The sequence below is a fragment of the Zootoca vivipara genome, chromosome 4 (assembly GCF_965207765.1).
Source record: "Zootoca vivipara chromosome 4, rZooViv2.hap1.1, whole genome shotgun sequence".
NCBI classification, from domain to species: domain Eukaryota; kingdom Metazoa; phylum Chordata; class Lepidosauria; order Squamata; family Lacertidae; genus Zootoca; species Zootoca vivipara.
In genome coordinates, this window is record NC_142587.1 from 38,211,708 (window position 1) to 38,233,651 (window position 21,944).

The window sequence follows — 21,944 nt, forward strand, 5'->3', positions numbered from 1 at the left end:
AAATGGGCGGGGCCGAAAATGGAGATACGAAGGGTCAGACGCGGTAGGATAGGACGGAATCACGCCAGGAAATGAATGGGCGTGGCTTCCAGAGAGGGGGGGAGGAAGTGGGAGGCTGTGGTTTCGCGTCTGCGCGCGCGTGTGCGAAACGTATGATATGTTTGTTTGCTTTTTTTGTTGAACGAGAGCTGGCCTGGTTGGTAGTCGCTGAGAGAAAGGGCGGGGACTTTGTTAGCCGTTGAGGCCGGGAGGGCGGCGTGCTGTGTTTGTGCGGGTGTGCGCGCGCACGCTCGGCGGTCGCCTGGTGTTGGTTCCTTACCTCAGCCTTGTATCACGCGCTCCCTTTCTCCGGCGCCTCCGCCCACCCCCTACCCACTCGCGCTCTTGGTCTCGTCCGTTTCCCTCGCGTCGTTGCTGCTGCTGCTTCTACTACTGTACTGTACTTCTAGTCTGGTGCGGGCAGGACCATGGCGGATGTGAGTAGTCAAGAAAACGCGGGCGCGGAGGGGGGAAATTCCCGGCCCGTTTACATTATTATCCGCCGGGCTGAGGCGGTGGGTCTGTCGGGGCAGAACCGCGGGAGGAGCCGGTTGGTCAAAGAGATAGTGGCTATTGGGTTTATTTTACTTTACTTTTTGCTGCTTAGGTCGGTAAAGTTGAGGGGACTGGGTTGAGGGGATTTGAGGTAGAGCCTGTGGGGCGCCGAAAAAGCCGCACGGATATCCCCCAGCCCAACTCTTTCACAGGTGGGGAGTCTTCCTCAGGTGGCCCTGCTTGTGGCACAGCAGACACCCTTCTTGGGTGTGCCTTGGCTTCCCCCTTTTTCTTTTTTTAAAGTTATTTAAGAGAGAGATGAAATTCGACATTGTGCCTATTAGGCTCAGCCTCTTTGTAAGGCCTCATTAACGTCAAATGTGTCTGGGCTGCACAGTTCCACAACTCTGAGTTTATTGTTTTGGGTCCTTGGTTTTCGACTTTTCGATGTTTGGCCGTCACTTAACAACATTCTCTGACCTGGAAATGAGGCAGATGCTCTGCTGCAACTTAAGAAGGCAAACTATCACTTTTAGGAGGACCCTGTTCTGTAGAAGTTTGTGAAAATGGCATCTTTTATGTGCTCCTTTTACCTTTTCAGCAGGACACCAGGGCTTCATTAATAAGTGAAACCAGAAGACGCTTTGAGGCAGAATATATACAAGGTTGGTGCAGTATCAAAGCATTTTATTTGTATCTCACACCTGCAGTATTCCTGACATGGCAAATACAGGAATGGTGGCTTTTAAGCCCAGTAGCCCATTGTAGGCCAAATATGTTGTACTGGGTTAAAAAAAGAGGATTTTTTTATACTTGGAATGTTTGGACATCAAGGGACAGACAGCTTGAGTGAAATGCTACAATTTTATATGGCCGCCTCTAGTTAACCTTCACATTTTGCTTACTAGGTTATCAGTTGTTTACCAGACTTAGATGCCTCTGTGAGCGGAGTTTTCTTGTCTGCCAGTGTCAATCATTCATCTAATTTATTTAACACCTCAGTAGTATACAGTACATGGAATTCCTAGTTTTCCTAACCAAGCCAGCCCTATGTAACTACCACAAGGTTTCTTTGTCATGTACCTTTGCACCTTGCCCTGGGGCTGATGAGCCTTAACTAGCTATTGTTGGATGTGTTCCATTTTTAGTATGGGCAAGACTTGAAATAGTAGGGCAACACGATATGCATTCGAAACACTGAGTTTGTATCAACAATGCCATGTAGTATGTAATGACAAGCATATATTTTTTGTGTGTCCTACTTGTTTCTTGGCACTTCTTCCTTATGAGGAGCCTTGACTTCTCATCATAACTTTTCGTGATTTCTCCTGGTTTGGCTTGGTCATTGAGGCCATGTGCCATGCTACAGATCTCCTGATAGCTGCCCTTTCTCACCCTGGTAGATCCAATTACCAAAATTTTTATGGCTTGTCTGACACTTGGAAATGATCATACTTTTCTTGTGGGCCTTGTCAAAAGGCAGGGTGTACTTGCTGCATCATGAGCTGTCATTTTGACACATTTCCACTGATGGTTGCAGGGCAAACTCCAGTGCAGGCTGTATGAAAGGGGAAGTGAACATTTATTGCACATATATTAGTAAGAACAAGGCTATGTTCTCTTATTTGTTCTCTGACACTTACTTACTTTTATTAGTTAGCAATCCATCCAACTAGTTAATAGGTGTAGGTTGGTTGTCTTCCTAATAAACACATCCAGTTCAATATATTCTTTCACTGTGGTGATCCTCCCCATTAATGTGTCATTGTTCCTGCCTGAATCAGCCTTGACTTTCCATCACATACCGGTACTTAGGAATTTGTAGCCTAACTAAAAGCTACCTGCTTGTAAACTAAACACGTGAAGGATTGGGATGAAGTAAGTCTTGATGATTTTCCAAGCGAAGTTACAGGGAACCAGGCAGAGGGCCTTCTCAGTAGTGGGGCCCGTCCTGTGGAATGCCCTCCCATAAGATGTCAAGGACATAAACAACTATCTGACTTTTAGAAGAGATCTAAAGGCAGCCCTGTTTAGGGAAGATTTTAATGTTTGAAGTTTTATTCTGTTTTTAGTGTTCTGTTGGGAGCCGCCCAGAGTGGCTGGGGAAACCCAGCCTGATGGGCGGGGTATAAATATATTATTATTATTATTATTATTATTATTATTGATAATAATATAGTTGTGTGAACTTCTGATACTGTGTGCATTGCTCAGTGAATGAAATCAAAAGATGTCTTAGTCAGGGGACACTTTTTTTCACTCTCGGATTCTTCCCTTTTCTGATCATGAGCTAGTGCAGAGCTTTCCAAACTGTGTGTTACAACACATTAGTGTGTAGGTGTGTTGCATGAACACTCCCCGTGCTCCTCCTGGCCTGGGGCTGGAAATGGGTTTAACCTCTGGTTTGCTAGTAAACTGAATTACGTTTGTCGCAAAATGATGCATGTCTAAAAGGTGTGTTGCCAACATGAAAAGCTTGGAAAGCTCTGAGCTAGTGTTTTTTAAAAAAGCCACAAACCAGTTACACAACCCTATTACATTGTAAGGACCTTTCCCTACCTGTAAGCATTTTTGGCGCGCCAAATGCAAACTTAACAAGCTTTTAATGACTTTTCCTGGTTTATCTTGGTCATTGAGGCTATGCTCCATATTACAGCTCCTGATATAAGCCATCTCCAGCCTGATAGTCCTATTTACCAACATTTCTGTGACTTGTTTGACACCTTACTAGGCCACAGTTGCCTTGTGGGCCTTGTCAAAAGGCAGGGTACACATACTAACATATATATTTTAATATATGTTAGTATTTTTATATATGTAGACACTTGATAATAAAACATATAAAGTAGGAATAACGTCTTTATTATCCCAACATGTTCTCTTAAAATTGTAGTATTCCTGCTCAAATTGTTGGGAAACATATGAACGTCTCAGTTTTAAATCTGGTCATATTTTCTAATACCGTTCTTATTTTATTGACCAGCAAAAACAGATAAATATGATTCTAGAGATACAGAGAGACTACAGCAAGATGATACCTGGGTTGATAATTTTCTAATATGGCGACATGATGTTGTGGACGACACATTAAAGATGATTGATGAAAGCTTTCAGTGGAGAAAAGAATATGCAGTTCATGGTAAGATGTTTGATTTCTAAGTGTAAAAGCAGTTGCTTTTCAAACTGCATTGCTACTTGTTCCACACGCACCTCTACTTGATAGTTATGTCCCTATGCTTCTAGGGTGAGTTGTTAATAAAAACAGCCTTTCAGTAAAGACATTACATTCTATATTGAGAAAATACTGCAAGTAAATACCGGTAGCAGCAAAGGAGAGCTGGTGTTTAATTAGTATGTATACAATTGTGTGCATCCCTGGCAAAGCCAACTATATAGAAATATTACTGCCCTAAATAATGTGGACACACACTATTTGGAGTTATGATGCTGTGTTTTGGTTGAAATAAATAACTGCCCTGCCCCCAAGTCTTGCTTTAGAACTTCAGAATTTTGTTATAGTATACCTATATGTGCTTATAACAATCTTGCTTTTCTGTAGACTTGACAGAATCTTCACTTCCAAAGCGGTTCTTTGAAACTGGTGCCATTTACCTACATGGTTATGATAAGGAAGGCTATAAAATCTGTAAGTCTGCCTGTTTATCTGCTTACTCATTTACAAGTAATGCAAATGTAATTATGGTTTCAGAGTGAAGAAAACTAAACTTTATGATAATACAGACAGTAACAGGTTATTAGCATCTATATTTGAGAAGTAATAAAACAATACTGAGGCCATATCACAGGGAGGTAGTTATTGGGCAATATTTTATTTAATGAAGGCATGCAAGGTATAAACACTTAATTAGCCCTTCGTTTTAGAAGACACATCTTCAGTATCATATGAAACTTTAACTATGCTCAAGCATATTCTGTTCAAAAGTGCTTATGTGTCTTTCCCTTTCCTCATTATAGCTTCTTGAAATTTGACTGATTTTGTACACTTGATTGCTAATTCTTCCACCTTTTGAAGAAGACCTTTGGTGGTTTCAATTTTTCAACATAGTGGATGCCTTAGGAAAGCATCTGATGGTGCAACCCAGTTCCATTGGAATAAATAAATGTTTATTGAATGGGACAAAGATTAGTGGGGTAGGAAAGCTGGAAATAATGGCAATATATTTCACATCTGCCAACCAATGGACCCCTTAGATTTCAGATAGTACGTGAGTAGATGAACCTAAAAAGCTCAGGACAAACATTTTCATGGCCCTCTAGCAGCTATGGTGGCTCATTTACCAGAAGTAATTTATTTATTGTTAACTCTGGAAGTGTATACCCGATTCTAACCAAACTAGGAGGCTCCCCGGCCCATGTACTATCTGAAACCAAAGGGGCGCATTGCCAGATGTTAAAAAAAAAAGGCAGCTCGACTACCTCACTAGATTGTTCTCTTAGGTCTGTAGCCCTATTCTTCTCCATGGGGCTCGCTTCTGAGTAGACATATATATGATTTTATAATAGATCATGTTTGTTTCGTTGAGAAATTTATATTTGGGCAAACCATATATAAGTTGATTTTAAAATCCTTTCCTAAAAGGACTTGCTCAGCATGAAGACATGTTTTATATCTTGCATTCATGCTTCAGAGCATGTGGGAGGAGGCAAAAATATAGATTCACATTTTTCTTTATGACGTCTTTCTTCTCTCGGTAAAAAAAATCTTCCAGGGCTTTAAAATAAAATGCAGTGAACAAAACTATATTATAACTAACGCATGATAAATAGAAATGTGTGTACCTTAGAAAATAAGAATATCTCCTTAGGAGATAGAAAGGTCAAGAATAAGGGCATAATCCAACCTGTGGGAGGGGGTGAGTTAAATTGTATAGAGGTGATGCTTCGCTTAGCCCTGCTGGCCTGCATCTTTTATGTGAGTAGGTTGAAGCTCTGAAGCAGCATTCTATTGGAACACACCTCTCAGCCTGATTGCTATGGCATTTTAAGGCTGCCTGATCAATCCCCACCCCACCCCAATCTATCTACTACTCTAGCAAATGTGGCAGGGCTTTGGATATGGTGGTTGCCTCACTGCTCTTAAAGCCCCATGGGGCAGCATCAAGGGTCTGGGTTGTGCCATAAGTAGCTATTAGGCAAACATGCATGTTTATTTCTGTTTCTCCCACCCCACTCCATTAGTTTGGTTCAGGGTGAAACTTCATGTAAAAGATTCTAAAACTCAGTTTGAAAAGAAGAAGCTAGTAGCCTTTTGGTTGGAACGCTATGCCAGAAGAGAACACGGAAAGCCTTTGACAGTGGTATTTGACATGGCTGAAACTGGAATTGGTAACATAGTAAGTATGCATATTACTGTTTTCCTGTTGATGTGTCTTAAACAAAACCTTTCCATTTGGAAAGTTATATACTGCCTTTATGAAGCCTTTTATAATGGAGTACTTAGATTTAAATTATTTGCCTTTCAGCATAAATCTAAGTGTTCTGGATTGACTTGTTTATGAATCACAGCCAAAACCAGTTGTTTAATAAGAACTATACTGAGTGTACTACTTACTTAATTAGCAGTAGAAAGTGATGCAATCATACATTCTGTTTTGCATCAAGGTTCAATTGATTTTCACAGGATTTAGGGCCTGTTCTCTCAACAGTATCAGAACTCTTAACCATTAAAAATAAAGGCCTTGACGTCTTCTATCCATGTAAACCTTGTTAAGACTGCCAGATGCTTCCTGGTACCACATATAAGATTTAGCCTGGATTTTCTTATACTACCTCAACACAGATGATACCATATCACAGAAGTATTTGTCAGCCCTATATACATAAAGTAACCCTTTAAACTGACCTGCATGTCAGTTTAGACCAGTTTGCATATATTTTATAGGGTTACTTCAGAATCATCTTGATATATAGTGGTACCTCAGTTTACGAACTTAATCTGTTCCGGAAGTACGTTCTTAAACCGAGGCAAGCTTTCCCTAATGAGGCCTTCCGCCGCCAGTGCGGATTCCGTTCTTAGACTGAGGCAAAGTTCTCAAACCAAGAGACTATTTCCAGTTTTGCAGAGTTTGCAAACCAAATCGTTCTTAAACTGGACTGTTTTTAAACCGAGGTACCACTGTATTTTCGAATAAGGTGAGATATTCTAACATTAAAAATGTTGAAGCACCTTCAGCACTGGAGCTGTTGAAGCTCTAAGTTGGGTTTAATCTTTTATTAATTGGTAATATGTCTTTATTTTAGGATATGGATTTTGTCCGATACATCATCAGCTGCTTTAAAGTTTATTACCCTAATTACCTCAGTAAGTATTATAATAGCATTTATATTATACTATAGATCTAGAAAATAAATGAAAAACAAGAGTTTCTAGAATCTGAGGGTGGTATCAACCATAGTAGAAGCTGGTTCCTGAAAATGGAAATTTGAGACAAAGTGGTAGTGTGAAGAGTTCATAGAAGTCTGAGGTATATTTTGAGATGCTCAGTGGATTCGAGCGCTGTTTGTCCCCCTGCCCCTGCCTAAATATTTTGTCTGCAAAATGGATCACAGTAGGCATAAAATAGATTGATCCCAGGAAATAAGTGGCACTTTTTTATAGCAGCAGAAAATAATTCTTCACAGCTGCCATGTTCACAGTATAGTCTTTTCAAGATTATGTCACAATTGGGAGGTTTCACTACCCAACAAATAAAGTATTTTCATTTCATAGGAAATTTGACAGTGCTAAAATGCTATATTAACCACAAAAAACCTCTTCTATTCATGCAGCAAAAATTGTGATATTTGAACTGCCCTGGATAATGAATGGTAAGTTAAAATTTTAACTTGTCTTATCTGGAAGGATTGTTAATGGGAGTTATATTTTATGCAAATTCTTTATTATTGTTAACAGGGAAATTTTTATATGATTTTAATGTTTTTGTATAGTGTATCTTGTGTCTTATTCTTTCCTGTCCCAAACATTTAGGGAAGGCAGTGACAGCTTTTTTTAAAAAAAAAAATCTAGCTATCAAATACCACCTAAAATATAGACTTCCAATATTTGCTACGATTACAACCCTAAGTCTCAGCAAGTTCTTTTAGGGCAGACCCACTGTACAGTACCTAACAAAACTAATGGAATGTAAGTTGTGATTGTGGTCTGTGTAAACAAAATAGTAGAACTCTTTTCAAACTACCTTTTTCTTACCCAGCTGCTTTTAAAATTGTGAAAAGTTGGCTGGGTCCGGAAGCAGTGAGTTTGCTGAAGTTGACTAATAAGAATGAAATCCAGGAGTATATCAGTGCTGAATATCTACCACCCTATATGGGTGGAACTGTAAGTATATTGCTGCTGATCTTAATGTTTCTATTATGTTGTGAAGGGGAAGTATAATAAATGTATAGACTGTACTGTACACAGTTTTGGAATTAAGTAAACAATTATAACACTGTACATTTGTTTTCAAAGATTGTGTTCTACTGTTTTGTTACTAATTTCTGGTTTTAGCTGTTTTTGCTATTTTTTCAATGGTCTTTTTCTGTGTTGTGTGATTGTTTTGACTGGTTTTCCGTCTTGTTATTATGACCCTCTTTGGGGACTGTGAAGTTGCAATTCAGCATATAAATAATTAAATACTGTTTTTAATTCTGTAGTCTTCACAGTCATCAAACCACCTTTTTCCAGAGTAGCAGTAGTATTGTTCTAGAGCAGGGATCATTTTTTTGGCTTCTTGGATGGATTGAGCCTACTAGGGCTTCCAATCCAGCCTGTAGTGTCACCTTTGAGACCACCTGCTTCCTGGGAGGGCAGACTTTCAGGCTCTCATTAAAGTGAATAATGATTTACCACTCAGCAGTGGAAGCTATCATGCAGTCTTCTGAAAGCACATACTATTCACATTTATTATATTCCTGCTTTGGGTTGCAACTTGAGTTTTAGATACTTTAATTCCATTAAACATCAACCATAATTTGTTAAAAGGCATCCTGTGCAGAAAATGCTGGAAATGCGATATGAACACCATTTCCCATCAATTATTAAGATTTGTGAGATAACAGAATTGCTGAATTAATACATATTAACTGGACATTAACCAGGTTGTATACCCAATGGTACACTAATGCTTTAATTTGCTTATATTCTTACGTAATTCCCTTAAACACTAAATGTAGCAATATAGTTATTGATGTTTTCTTCTGCTTAGAATGCACAGATAAAACCAGTCAGAGTTGAGGACCAAAGAATGATTTGGTAATTATGTTTATCTTTCACCACCATCTCGATAACACACTAACATCTTTGTATTATAGGATACCTTCAAGTATAGTTATCCTCCATTGGTTGATGATGATTTTCAAACTCCATTGTGTGAAAATGGACCCATGACTGGTGAAGATGAAGTTGAAACCAAAGAAGAAACAGACATGGATAACAAGGAGAGTCCAGATTCTAATGAAGAACAAGCACTTAATTCAAAAAAGGTATCCCTGGACTGAAGGTTACATAGGAAAGAATGATACAAAAAAGTATTTTATGGAAACCCTCCAAGCATTCAATGTTAAACTAGTACAGTGAATAAAGCCTAAAGTGTCATTGTTTGGTTATTATGTTCTTGCTGTCAGAATCAAGAAACCAGCCCAGAAAATCATAGAATTTTAGAGTTGGAAGGGACTGAGGGTAATCTAGTCCACCCCCCTGCAATGCTGAAATCTCAACTACAGCATTCCTGACAGATGGTCATCCAACCTCTGCTTAAAAACCAGCTCCTGCGGGAGACTGCTCCACTGTCAAACAGTTCTTACTGTCAGAAAGTTCTTCCTTATGTTTAGTCAGTATCTCATTTATTGTAACTTGAAGCCCTACTACCTTATTGAGCAGGAGAAAACAAGCTTGCACCATCTTTCATGTGACAGCTGTTAGTAATAACAACAACATTAACAACAATATTAAAAATTACATGCTGCCCATCTGATTGGGTTACCCCAGCCACTCTGGGTGGTGTCCAACAAATTAAAACACAATTTAGATTTACACAGTTTAGATACAGTCATACCTCGACTTACGAAGTCGAAGCCTCCGGAAGTATTTTTGGTGCGCACGTTCTGCGCAGAAGCGCAAAATCGCGCTTCACACATGCATCGTAGCAGCGCTTTGAGTTACGAAGACCTCGACTTATGAAGACGATCGCGGAACAGATCGTCTTTGTAAGTCGAGGCACCACTGTACTTGAAGATTGCAATCATATCTCCTCTCAGTCTCATCCATGCTAAACGTACGCAGCTCTCTCAACTGTTCCTCATAAGGTTTGGTTTCCAAACCCTTTATAGTCTTGGTCATCCGCCTTTGCACCCATTCCAGTTTATCAATATCCTTAAGTTGTGGTTCCCAGAACCGGACACAGTATTTCAGGTGTGGTCTGACCAAGGCAGAATAGTGTGGTACTGTTACAGAATAGTGTGCTACTATCATTGGGTGTAGAATCTGACATTTGTCCCTGTTGATATTTATTTTGTTAGTTTGGGCCCAGTTCTCTACAATATTTAAGGTAATTTTGAAACCAAATTCTGCCTTCAGCGGCATTGGCTACCCCTCCCAGTTTTATGTCATCTGCAAATTTGATAAGTATCCTCTCAGTTCCTTTGTTCACGTTGTTTATAAAGATGTTGAACAACAGGTTTGGGACAGAACCATGCAGCACCCCACTTAGCATTTTTTCCCAGGATGATGATCCTTCCCAGTACCCTAATTCTGTGCTTGTGAATGTGTTGCTTAGCTGTTAGCATTATGCACCAATTATCCAGGAATCCTAAGCAATCTTTCTGAGATACCAGAAGACTTTGCCTAGAGGAGACACTTCGCACACAAACACACACTTTCCTTATTTTACTTCATATGAGAACTGAAGTTACTTTGTGAAGCATATACACTCAGCAAAATTTGCATGCTTTAAAATATTGAGTGGTGGACACTTCATAAATGATTTAAGTGATAGAAAGTTTATCGACCTTTTCTTTTCCTGTGTGTTTGTCTATATCTGAGCTTAGGTAATGTCTGCATTAGAGTACCAGTAGTTTTGGTCCTGCAAACCTGAACAGAGAATCTATATAAGTTGTTGTTCCTACTTACTTACTTTTAGCCTTTTTCTCTCTCCCTAAAGTCCTAACTACTATCAGAGATGTCTCATTTAACCCTTGGTTTGGCAACTAAAGTGGTATCCATGTGATATGGTACTGCCTTGATAATATTTTGTCTTAATAATTTGGGTGCCTTATTTATTTGAGAGTACATGTTGAAAGTAACATATTTGGATCTACTGTACTGCTATTACAAGTAACGTCTATGTTCACTTTTTAAAAAGTACTGTGTATGGGTTACTATGGAGATAAACATAGTTTTTTTCTGCTAGATGTTCCTTTCCAGTTTGGGGCATTATAGTTACTTGAATGCTCTTACAGTTTCGAAAGCATGCACTATATTCCATCACACTCCTAGCATTTATTTATTCATGATCTTACATTAATATCCCACTTTCATTTTGTTATGGACCCCAAAGATAGTGTACATGTGAATCCCAGGTGGTCAGTTGCTCAGGCACTGACCAGACCCAGACCAATTTTCCAACTGTCAGTTACATAAAAAAAGAAAAAAAGGTTAAGACAATTCAGTCCATGTCTTCAATATAGTTACTTCATCATTCAGTCCTGCCAACTTTTCATTGATTTGGTCTGAAGTCTCTAGCTATTTTCCATTTCGTATCTCTGATTCATTTTCTTTCCCCGTTTTATCAAACACCGATCCTATCATTTTCAGTCACCAACTGTGGAAAAATACCAAGAGTCACTGGGAGATCCAGATGTACTTTTGCCATACTGGATATTATTAGCAACTCAGTCTACCTTAATATTTCCACCTTAAGACAGGCTATGGATATGATCTCTCACAAAAAATTCTTCCCTGCAGCTGGAGTAATGGCTGATGTACTTTGTTCTTTAGTGGCAAGAAACAGAAAAAGAGTTAAAGAATTTTCATACAGGGTATTCCTTCCTCTGTTTAATCTTTATTGCTAACCATAAATTAAGCTTTTTGCTCTGCCTTAGACACTTTAACGACTTGTTTTCCTTTGTGTTCTTAACAACAGGAAGCAGTACTTAGAAATTTCCAGATTAAATTTTCACCAGCTGATAGAGGGATCTCTCTTAAGTTTCGGTTTTGCTTGTCCCAGAAGTGTTTGAGAGGGGGTGGATCTTTCTAACTATGAAAGGTGCATAATGTCGATTTCTCAGCTTGCCAGCTCATTTTAACTCCTGTCTAAGCTGCCAGGCATAGACAGCAGAAAATGGCCTTGATCAAAGTATTTGAGGTTGCTCCCAGATCACTCTTATCTTCCAGACTTATGAATAGTCAGACCATCTGTCTGACTATTATCAATCACCACATGATTATCTCCTGTCAGAGGAGCGCTAACAGGACAGCCAGAACGCCATTCCTCTTGGGCAGGCATCCCCAAACTTCGGCCCTCCAGATGTTTTGGCATGTCATTTTACTTGATAGTAAAATATAATTAACTCCTGAATAGTGTTCCTTGTTTCTGTTTCCCTAGGCAAATTTTGCAGAACAAACTTCAAAATCAGAAGAGAGTGAAAAACAAGATTCCAAAACAAAAAATGCAAAGAAAGCACTAACCACTTTTAAAGGACCTTTATTGCACATCAGGTATTAGTAATAATTTCATTTAAAATGTAGATCTTTCCATATTGTTATATTGCTGTTCTGTGTCTTGAAAATTACTTGAATGTGAAGGGAAATATATTTGATATTTTAATAATTGTTTCACATCTGATTCGGAGGTCTTCTCTGAAGCTCATGATGTTTCTTTACGAAGGACACGGTGGTGTTGATGAAGTCAGGGTTCTTTTGGCAAAGAAGTTCAGACACCTAGATTTCTGATGAATTTGGAATATGTTGTGATGGATACACGTTTTATGAGTGTATTGTAGCTGCCTTCCCCCCCCCCCCCCTCCTCACAGCAGTATCCTATTATGTAGTCAGTTAGTGTTAGGTAGTTATAGTGTGGGAGTCAAATACTATACCTTGAATGGAGAAAAAAGAGATCTACAAAATTGCTCTGGCTTTAATTATTACTTTGTTAATTTGTATAGTGCAGAAAAATCTGTAAATTGAACTGTAACACCTGTTGTAATATAGATGTTTACTTTTACATATGCTGTAACATAAAATATGTAGAAAATATCCTGATGTGTCATAAGAATTTGGAAATGTGACTGTTTCATTAGAAATTTGAATTAAAGTTTTTGTTTATACAAATTGGTATCAATCTAGATTTTGGGGAAGCAGTGGAAAATCTGTAGCAGTTGCATTATATTGTGATGTTGATTACATCTGAAGTTTGTACCACATGGGTTTCTGAGCAGGTAATTGAAGATAATTTTTAGAAAGTGGATTTATTGGAACTCTATGGCCTAGAAACATTCCAACCTAAGAAACATTATTCAGAACTTCTAGCGTTTGATTTTGTCACTAAAATAAATTCTTCATGTGATTATAAATGAATGATTGAAATTTCATCACTTCCACTTGTCTTCCAGAAAAGGATTATTTCATTATTTCAGCCTAGTTATGTTATGTATGTTATGTATCTTCAGTTTAAAAAATATATCCGGTAGTAGGGCTGTGAAAGCGTTTGGAGAGTTGCTGCCATTCAGAGTAGACAGTACTGAGCTAGATGGACTAGTGATGTGATTTCATGTCAGGTAACACCATACATATATATATATATATTACTTACCCAAAAAGATGACAAATAGTTGTTTTGCCCTTGGCTTGTTGATGCTTCATGATACTTTGTTAAAATACATGTGTATTTTACAAAAAAAAACACATTTCTGAAAACTTGGAACACAAAATGATATGAGTAAAATACACGTATGAATTGCTTTTCAAGTGAAAATCACACTGAAAGGACTGTTAAAAGTATTTGACATTTAACAGTATACGTTGAAGGATTGGGTTAGAGCCTGTTAACTGACAGATAGTGTTCTAAATAAGCAGAAACTTTAAGAGAATGGATGAAGTTTGTAAACCTGTAATGCAAATACTTTAATACAAATTTGTGATTTTTCATTAGTCCAGCAGAAGAACTGCATTTTGGGTCCAAAGAAACTGGAGAGAAGAAATGCTTGATAGTTCTCACAAATGTGACCAAAAATACAGTGGCATTTAAGGTAAATATTGTGTTTATGTGGTGATTAACCTGACTGAATAGTAACCATAATAGCTGATGAAATGGTTTTCAGAAGGTATGCATAACTTTCTATGCCAAGCTGACAAAACTGTCAAACCAGGACTAGATAAACTATATATTTTTTATATTATACTGTATAACTGGATCTCATCAAATGTTTGTCACTTTAATATTGCAGTGAAATGCCAGATAATAGTGAAATATCAGGAAAGATACCCCAAGGAAGAACATGATATGCAGTTTATAAAGCTAATATGGAAACGTGTGTAAAACTTACATGGAAAGAGTGAGAAGGAGATCTTACTCTCCCATTATACTAGAACTTGAGGTGTCCTAATGAAGAATTAGCAGTACAGTGAGTTGAGAGCAGAAGAGTATATTGTTTTCTTTGGCTTAATTTACATAATTCATTACTTAGATTACATTTAAGAATAATTGGGTGTTATCATTGGTTATTTGTTATGGATAAGTGGTATCAACAATAAAAGGTTAGTGTGAAGTGTTCTTGTTCAGGGTTACAGTCTGGCACCCATATCTTCCTGTTGAGTAAACATGCAGAAAGTTCCCAGAACTCTTGCTGATTTTGCATCCTGTACTTCCCTCTTTGTGCTATTGCACTCTCTCTCTCTCCCTCACACACACAGCATTATGTGGCCACTGTGCATGCCAAGTCCCCATTGCAAACTTTGGGGTTCCCCCAAGCCTGATACCCCCACACACACACACACACACTTGGGAGAGTAAAGTTTGGCATTTTGCTGAAGTTAAATAGGAGATTAGTGTTCAAAAGGAAAATAACACAAATGGAGAATACTAATCAATTTTTTGTCCTGCTGGTAAGTTGTGAGCAGAATCTAGTCTTCTACCTTGTTAAATAAGAAAACTGGTAGCATTTAATACAGTTACACTTTGTTTAGGTTAGAACAACTGCTCCTGACAAGTACAGAGTGAAGCCAAGTAACAGCAGCTGTGAACCAGGCACATCACTAGATATAATAGTATCTCTTCATGGAGGTAAGTAAAATCTTGTACACTATTGTATGGATGAAATAAACAAGTTCTGTAATGTACATTACTGACAGCTGGAATTCTATGTACATGTACTAGAACATAAGCATTTGTTGTTGTTTAGTCGTTTCCGACTCTTCGTGACCCCATGAAACCAAATAACTTCAGATTTCATATGACTGCTTCTGTCTAGTCCAAATCTCCCAGTTCAACCTTTTCACTCATCCCCAGATGAGGCCTGTTTGCAGTCCCTTATAGGTAGAATTCCATAGGCCAAAATTTGAACAAAACAAACCCTAATAAAGTTCATTGGTCAATCTCTTTATAAACCTCTATCATTACTAGCCTGTTTCTAAAAATTCTATTGTTCATCATGCTTCCTGTAAATATGCAAAAAGTTAGCTACTGATTAACAAATAAATATACTGTTAGAGGCCTCGGATTCAAGTTGTGTACTATTTAAATGACCATTTTTTTGCTTATCAAAGCTTTGACATTTAGGGACATATTTCAGATAAGTAGCAGCCTTACTGATGTACCATAAATATATTTGAGTTATTTTGTAGAATGATTAGGAGTGCACTTGGATTGATGTTGCTATCTCATACACACACACACACACACACACACACACACACACATCATTTGATTCTTTTTTGTTTGTGCATAGTGTAAACATATTGAGCCCTGCCCTAGAGAATTTAAGAATTCAAAATATACTGGATCCTATAAAAATGTGGGGGGGGGAGGGAGTGAGAGACTTAGAATGTATACCACTTGTGTTTGAAAAATTACAGCAACTAGATTTTAGAATTTATTTTAGGACAGCTGTGTGATAGGTATATGGTAAAATAAATTCATCCCGAATTATTTACCAGTATATGCCCCATGAATCTGCTGTAGATCTGGGTATTTTCATGACCCTACAATTAGCTTATGTCCACCAGGGCTTGTTACGAGATCTGAACACAAGTTACAGGATGCAATTTGAACCCACATTCATGCTTTGGAAAACAGCCCAATTCACACCACAGTACTTCAGATTGACACAAAGTCTGAATCCCACTTCGGAGAAATGATTCTTTCTGCCTTTCTCTGCTACTATTATGGGGATTTTTTGTTATTTTTTAAAAAAACAACAACAAAACTATCACCTACCTACCCACCCATGCCCACTTTTGACCAAAGTGAATAAAATTTGCTGAGTAGATAAAGTCTGCCAATTACAAGGGGCACCTTGTAGATTGAGATTAAGGGGGGCACCTATAAATGAAGGGGTGAAATTTGTAGGCATGGAAGCCTCATTTGAGGGGACAAATCCAACAAGGTTTCAGAAGGATGGCAGCAAGTGGCTTTCTTGCAGGTACAGCCTTTATAGTTTTACATTTTAATCTCTGAATTTATCTTCTACTCTTTCATAACTTTTGTGAATTGGCAAATTTTGTTCAGTGCTTCTAATTGTTGCATATCTTCAGTAACAAACTAGCTGTTTGTATATGTACTGGTAGGTATAGTCAGGGGTGTGGATTTTTTTGCTCGTAGTCTATAAACTTTTGAAATAACTGCTTTAATCCAAAGGAAGTAAAATTGTCATGTTGTTTAAACAGGTTGTGCAGCTTCCCTGCAAGACCGTTTTTTGATTATGGCAGCAGAAATGGAGCAGTGTTCTGGAACAGGAGCACAAGAACTGGGTCAGTTTTGGAAGGAAGTTCCAAGAAACAAAGTGATGGAACATAGGTAAGCATTTCATGTTGTTTTGAGGGACATATTGAGCTGCCTATGCAACTGAAAACAAGTGTTCCTCTGCTTAGTACAGGGGTCAGCAACCTTTTTCAGCCGTGAGCCGGTCCACCATCCCTCAGACCATGTCATGGGCCGGACTATATTTTGAAGAAAAAAATCAACTAATTCCTATGCCCCACAGATAACCCAGAGATGCATTTTAAATAAAAGGACACATTCTACTATGTAAAGACATGCCGATTCCCGGACCGTCCATGGGCCGGATTTAGAAGGCGATTGAGCCGCATCCAGCCCACGAGCCTTAGGTTGCCTACCTCTGGCTTAGTATCTTGGTAGGTGAAATTTGCCACAGATAGGCATGGTGTGTGATAAAGAATGACTTGTTGGTTCCTTCCAGATACAGCTCTTTGAAATATTTACTGCTAGTGTTTATAGTTACAAGTATGGTATATATGTAAAAATGATTTAAGAAGAGGAAAGTTGCTAGTAACTAACTGCCTGTTCTAGAGTACAGAGCAGCTTTTAAATATTTTTTTTTAAAAAAGCTACTGGCAGAAGAGTAATGCAGCATGTGTAGCCTGCTGCAGAACATGCATGGCAAGCTTTACCACACAAAAAACCCTCAGAGCCTCTGTCATGGAATAAGAGACAGGAAGATAGAGGAATCGGCTAGACTGGTAAAGAAAAAGCGATTTATATGTGTTGTATGTGCAATATAACTTTGTGCCACCAGATGGCGACATGGAGTCCCGTTTTTCTCTACCTGTTTTCCCTGTTCAAATTTACAAAGCTTTAAACTGAAATGCTTCTTTGATGTGTCTAGATCCAGCCAGAATCATCTATTGCCCTTCCAAGCCTCCTTCCTTTCCCTTTCAAATCTAGTACATGTGCACAGCTGAAGATGAGATCCAGTCTCCCAAATAGTGTTCTCATCACTCCCTTTCAGATTGTGTTCTCCCTAGCATGTCACTGTCTGTAGCTAGTCAGTGCCTATACAAGCTTACCAAACCATTACCATTTATGTTTTGTGCAGGTAATCTTGTCCTTCTGATTGCTGGTTCCTCAGCAATATGGTTAGGTTTCCCTTTGAGTCCAGCACTGTTATAATTGATGATCTTCTCTTTGTTGGTCACTGTGGTGGGCAGGGGCAAGGAAGGGAAGCAGAAATAAAGGCTGCATCATTGAACATATGAAACAAATACCAGCAGGGAATGGAATCTATGAAGCAGAAGAGGCTTGGAGAAAGAAAGAAAAAATAACCATGTCCTCTTACAATTGTACTACATTTCACTGCTCTGTTGTTTCTATTTGTTCCAGGTTAAGATGTCATGTTGTGGAAAGCAGCAAACCTTCTTCTTTAACAATAAATGAAAATTCCTTCAATATTCCTGCAAAAACGAACGAAGATTTACACGTACAGGTAACACTTGTGCATATTAATATATAGCTTCCAGCTGGATCTGTAGGAATATGCAGTGCATTGGGGGCTTTCAATATCCTCCTTCCTCCTGTAGCCTTTACTGCCCTTGGAAACCTGAAGAACTGAAGGTTGGAGACTCCCCTCCAGGGTGACTATTGCTGTATTCTAAGGAGCTGCTCTTAAAAAAAAAAAGATAGGAAACCAGGACAGAAAGAAATGAAGTACTGTATTTCTTTACAGAGCACAGTTAAATTATGTAACTGGCCATTAGGCCATGTAGTGGCCACAGTATCTAATGTCAGGAACAGTAATAGTGTTAAGGAAAGAGCTATGACAGGCATCCCCAAACTTGGCCCTCCAGCTGTTTTGGGACTACAACTCCTATCATCCCTAGCTAACAGGACCAGTGGTCAGGGGTGATGGGAATTGTAGTACCAAAACATCTGGAGGGCCGAGTTTGGGGATGCCTGTACTATGAATGTATGGCTAGCGCATAGCATGCTTTCAGAGACTTAGGCCTTACTTATATAGTAGAACATAGGCATATTTTCAGCTAACTGATAAAATACATGTTAGGCATTAAAATTGTGTGATTATTATTATTTGTTTACTCCCCCCCCCTTTCCAGCTAACACAATTATTGCAAGCTAATAAAAGACTCCGAGAACAGATTGATCGTTGCGTCTGGTTCCAGCAATTGACTCTCTTGTTTATGTTTCTATTACTGGCCAGTACTACCTTTTGTTTCTACTTGTATGCGCCAAGGAGCTAAGTATCAATGCTTCGTACGATAAGCCCTCTCTGCAATTCACTTGGAAAAGGCAAAAGAACCAGTACTATGAAACTGCCAAAAAGGAGATCTATATGAGACTCTCCAGGAACTGTGAATCACAAGATTGTGATCTATGCCTTTAATCAACAAGTAGAGTGACTTTGTTGATATTTATTAAAGTACAGGAAGTAAAACAGGATATTAAAGGAGTCATTTTCACTGGGAAACCTAATAACTGTTACAGAACAAAAGATGTTTATGACTTAATGTATTTTTACTTTTATTTCTGTCATGCAGAAGTATACAAGATGTATCAAAACAATTTGTGCATAAAATGTATTTCCCTTGAAATGAAAGTGCAAATTAGTAACAATATAGGAAAGCCTCACCTATGCTATTTGTACATAAAAGGAAATGATACACATTGAAATTGAAGAACTGCATTCTGGGGGTGGTGGTCTTTATTCTTGCTCACTCCCCCCACCCTCTGAAATTATTACAGATATTTAAGATTATACTATTTTGCATTGAATACCTTGTAGCCATAATTGCCTGGAAATGCCTGCAATGGTTCCAAAGAGCCAAAATAAAAGTTAGTTTTTCCAAGAATGCCATAGTACATTACTATATATCATGATACATGAAAAAGAATTGTGCAGGAACACAACTCTCCATTCTTCAGTGTGTCTTAGTCTACAGAACTAAACTAGCTAGTTCAGGAGTGATATTATGCCATGAAATTTTACTGTCAGTTTCCCACTAGGTTGGTGTTCTCCTACAATTCAAGGACAAATAGAGCACCATAAATTATTTGTAATTAAGTTTGGAATAATTCCTGTAAGTGTAGTTTTTTCAAATATGTGTTGTAAATCACGTGTGATATGGAAGAAAAGTAGGAAGACACAGGTATACAGAGGAATTGCAAATAGTGCTTTTTGAAAACCATTACAAGAAAGCATTCTAAAAGATGACGAAAAACATTCCCAGTTAAACATTCCTTTTACATAACTATAACACTGCTATATGAAATTTAAGAGAGTGCTCATGTTTTGGTTAACATTTAATCTTTTGTAAATCAGACAAGTTGTAACAATCCATGGTACAGTAAGTCATGTTTGCAGATGCAGTCCTAAGATCAGTTCTCAGCGCTTCTTTCTGCTGTAGAATAACTTGAAGCAAAAAATCTAAACCAGCCTGTACTCGCAATTGGGCACTCATTGGTAATGCTCTGGAGCATACAGCATTTGCAGGGACTTCCTCTTTCCTTCTGCGTATGAGAACCTCTAGGTGCACATAGGCACCTTTTCCTACACTCTTCAGCTGTTCCTGTTTTATGTAAAGGGGAAAAAATCCCTGAGTAGCTGAGCTTCTGCAAGTGATGTTGCTTCACTCCAGTGGCACTAAGCTCTCATAATTGAGGCCATAATTTATATCACATACTACTTCTTCCACTACAGTGTATCTCACCTTGATAATGCTGCTCACTCTTATGGGTTCTTGTATTTTATTTTTAATTTATTAGTAATAATTTTGTGGGAAATGCAGTTTTACAAGTTAAACAAATTTTCAGCTATTGGTTTCAGTAGATTAAGCACGTATATCTATTTGACTGTTACATTAATGTGTAGAATTTGGCTATGTTCATTTAGCTAAGCTTGAAATTAGAGAGGATGACAGCAGATTTATTTGGCTTGTTATAATAAATTTATGAGTCTGCTGCCTTCCTATATGGTGCCACCTTGTTTCAAATCCCAAACCCTAGGAAGATGGGTCTCTTGCTACCTACTCATTTTACTGAAACATTCACCAAAGGTTTTGATCACTGAATTGACTTTTATAAAATGGAACATATTCTAGACAATAAAATGCAAGGTGATTTTAGTCAAGCATTCAATGATACAGGTATGAAATGCTTTTACAGAATTTACCTTTGTGCCCATGGATTTGTTCTGTATTGGCTTATGGTTTCAGCTGATCATAAGAAACATATCTTTCTTATGCAAGTCACTTCATATTTCACAAACAAGCCAAAACTATTTGATTAATTGGTCTCTCATCAGTTGTGTTACCTTCAGTTAAATTCTATTATTGTACCGTAGTTCCTCAGTAAGGAACAAAATATAGAATAATTCAAGTCTCAAATTTTTATTATTTTTTAAAATGCTTATCAGTGAGTTGGATTAGATTTAATTCCACTTTGTTAAATGTTTTCAGAATATATTCATAAGCATATGCCAATTAATGCTCTTAATGGTTTGGTGCTTCAAATATTTTCAGTATTTTATTACTGTATTCATATTTTCTATGTAAAATTGATCAGATAGATAATGTTTTATATTTTAATATGTTATAAATAAATAACTGCATTTGTGAAACAAAAAGGAAAAATGGGTTCATTGTAATTCTTAACAGACACAGTTTGGACATTTCAAAGTTCAGTTACGTTTCTTGCTCTTTTTTATTGTATTTTAAATGAAATATTACATTGCCCTTCCATTCTACCTCATTTGTAACTTAGAGAAAATTCTTCAAGTTGTATAGCCCCATCGACTTTAGTACAATACAAATAACCAGCCTTTAGCACATGCTGCTAGGTTGTGTTTGTGTTATGTGCCCTTTCCCCCCATTGAACACATGCCTTTGCCTTTTATAGAACCAAAGGGCTGCAGGTTTTATTTCTGAGCAAATAAGCATAATATTGGGATGTTAGGAAAAGCATGTTCTCCTAGGTCTGAAAAAGAGGGACATGAGAGAAGTGTCCCTGGGTATGACCAGCCAAAGTTCAGACAAATAGTAGGTCAAGCATCTCGGCAATTTTACCTTTTCCTTGCCACTGCTACCCATTTTCTGGAAGTACCCTCTGTTTTCACTTATGCCCTAAAAAGGTAAAGGGGCCCCTGACCATCAGGTCCAGTCGTGTCCGACTCTGGGGTTGCGGCGCTCATCTTGCTGTATAGGCCGAGGGAGCCGGCGTTTGTCCGCAGACATCTTCCGGGTCATGTGGCCAGCATGACAAAGCTGCTTCTGGTGAACCAGAGCAGCGCACGGAAACGCCGTTTACCTTCCCGCCAGAGTGGTCCCTATTTATCTACTTGCACTTTGATGTGCTTTCGAACTGCTAGGTGGGCAGGAGCTGGGACCGAGCAACAGGAGCTCACCCCATTGCAGGGATTCGAACCGCCAACCTTCTGATCAGCAAGCC

General features: G+C 38.3%; 1 protein-coding gene across 2 annotated transcripts; it reads left to right on the top strand.

The window, feature by feature from the left end:
* The first annotated feature begins 127 nt into the window (after positions 1–127).
* Positions 128–21,130, top strand: MOSPD2 (motile sperm domain containing 2). Of its 2 annotated transcripts, none has more exons than XM_035114828.3 (15): positions 128–476; positions 1,136–1,199; positions 3,518–3,673; positions 4,094–4,180; positions 5,734–5,888; positions 6,796–6,856; positions 7,324–7,362; positions 7,749–7,873; positions 8,848–9,018; positions 12,138–12,250; positions 13,683–13,779; positions 14,717–14,813; positions 16,415–16,544; positions 17,868–17,970; positions 18,599–21,130. In XM_035114828.3, the coding sequence occupies exons 1-15, from the start codon at positions 468–470 to the stop codon at positions 18,740–18,742; spliced, it is 1,551 nt and encodes a 516-aa protein (XP_034970719.2). In that variant the 5' UTR covers positions 128–467; the 3' UTR covers positions 18,743–21,130. The 2 variants fall into 2 exon arrangements, with proteins under 2 accessions (XP_034970719.2, XP_034970720.2); XM_035114829.3 differs by having other exon boundaries at positions 269–476; positions 1,139–1,199.
* Positions 21,131–21,944: the final 814 nt, after the last annotated feature.

Coding starts and splice junctions, on each gene's coding strand:
- MOSPD2 (XM_035114828.3), top strand. Junction 12,251..13,682: donor GGACCTTTATTGCACATCAG/GTATTAGTAATA, acceptor ATTTTTCATTAG/TCCAGCAGAAGAACTGCATT. Junction 17,971..18,598: donor ACGAAGATTTACACGTACAG/GTAACACTTGTG, acceptor CCCCCTTTCCAG/CTAACACAATTATTGCAAGC.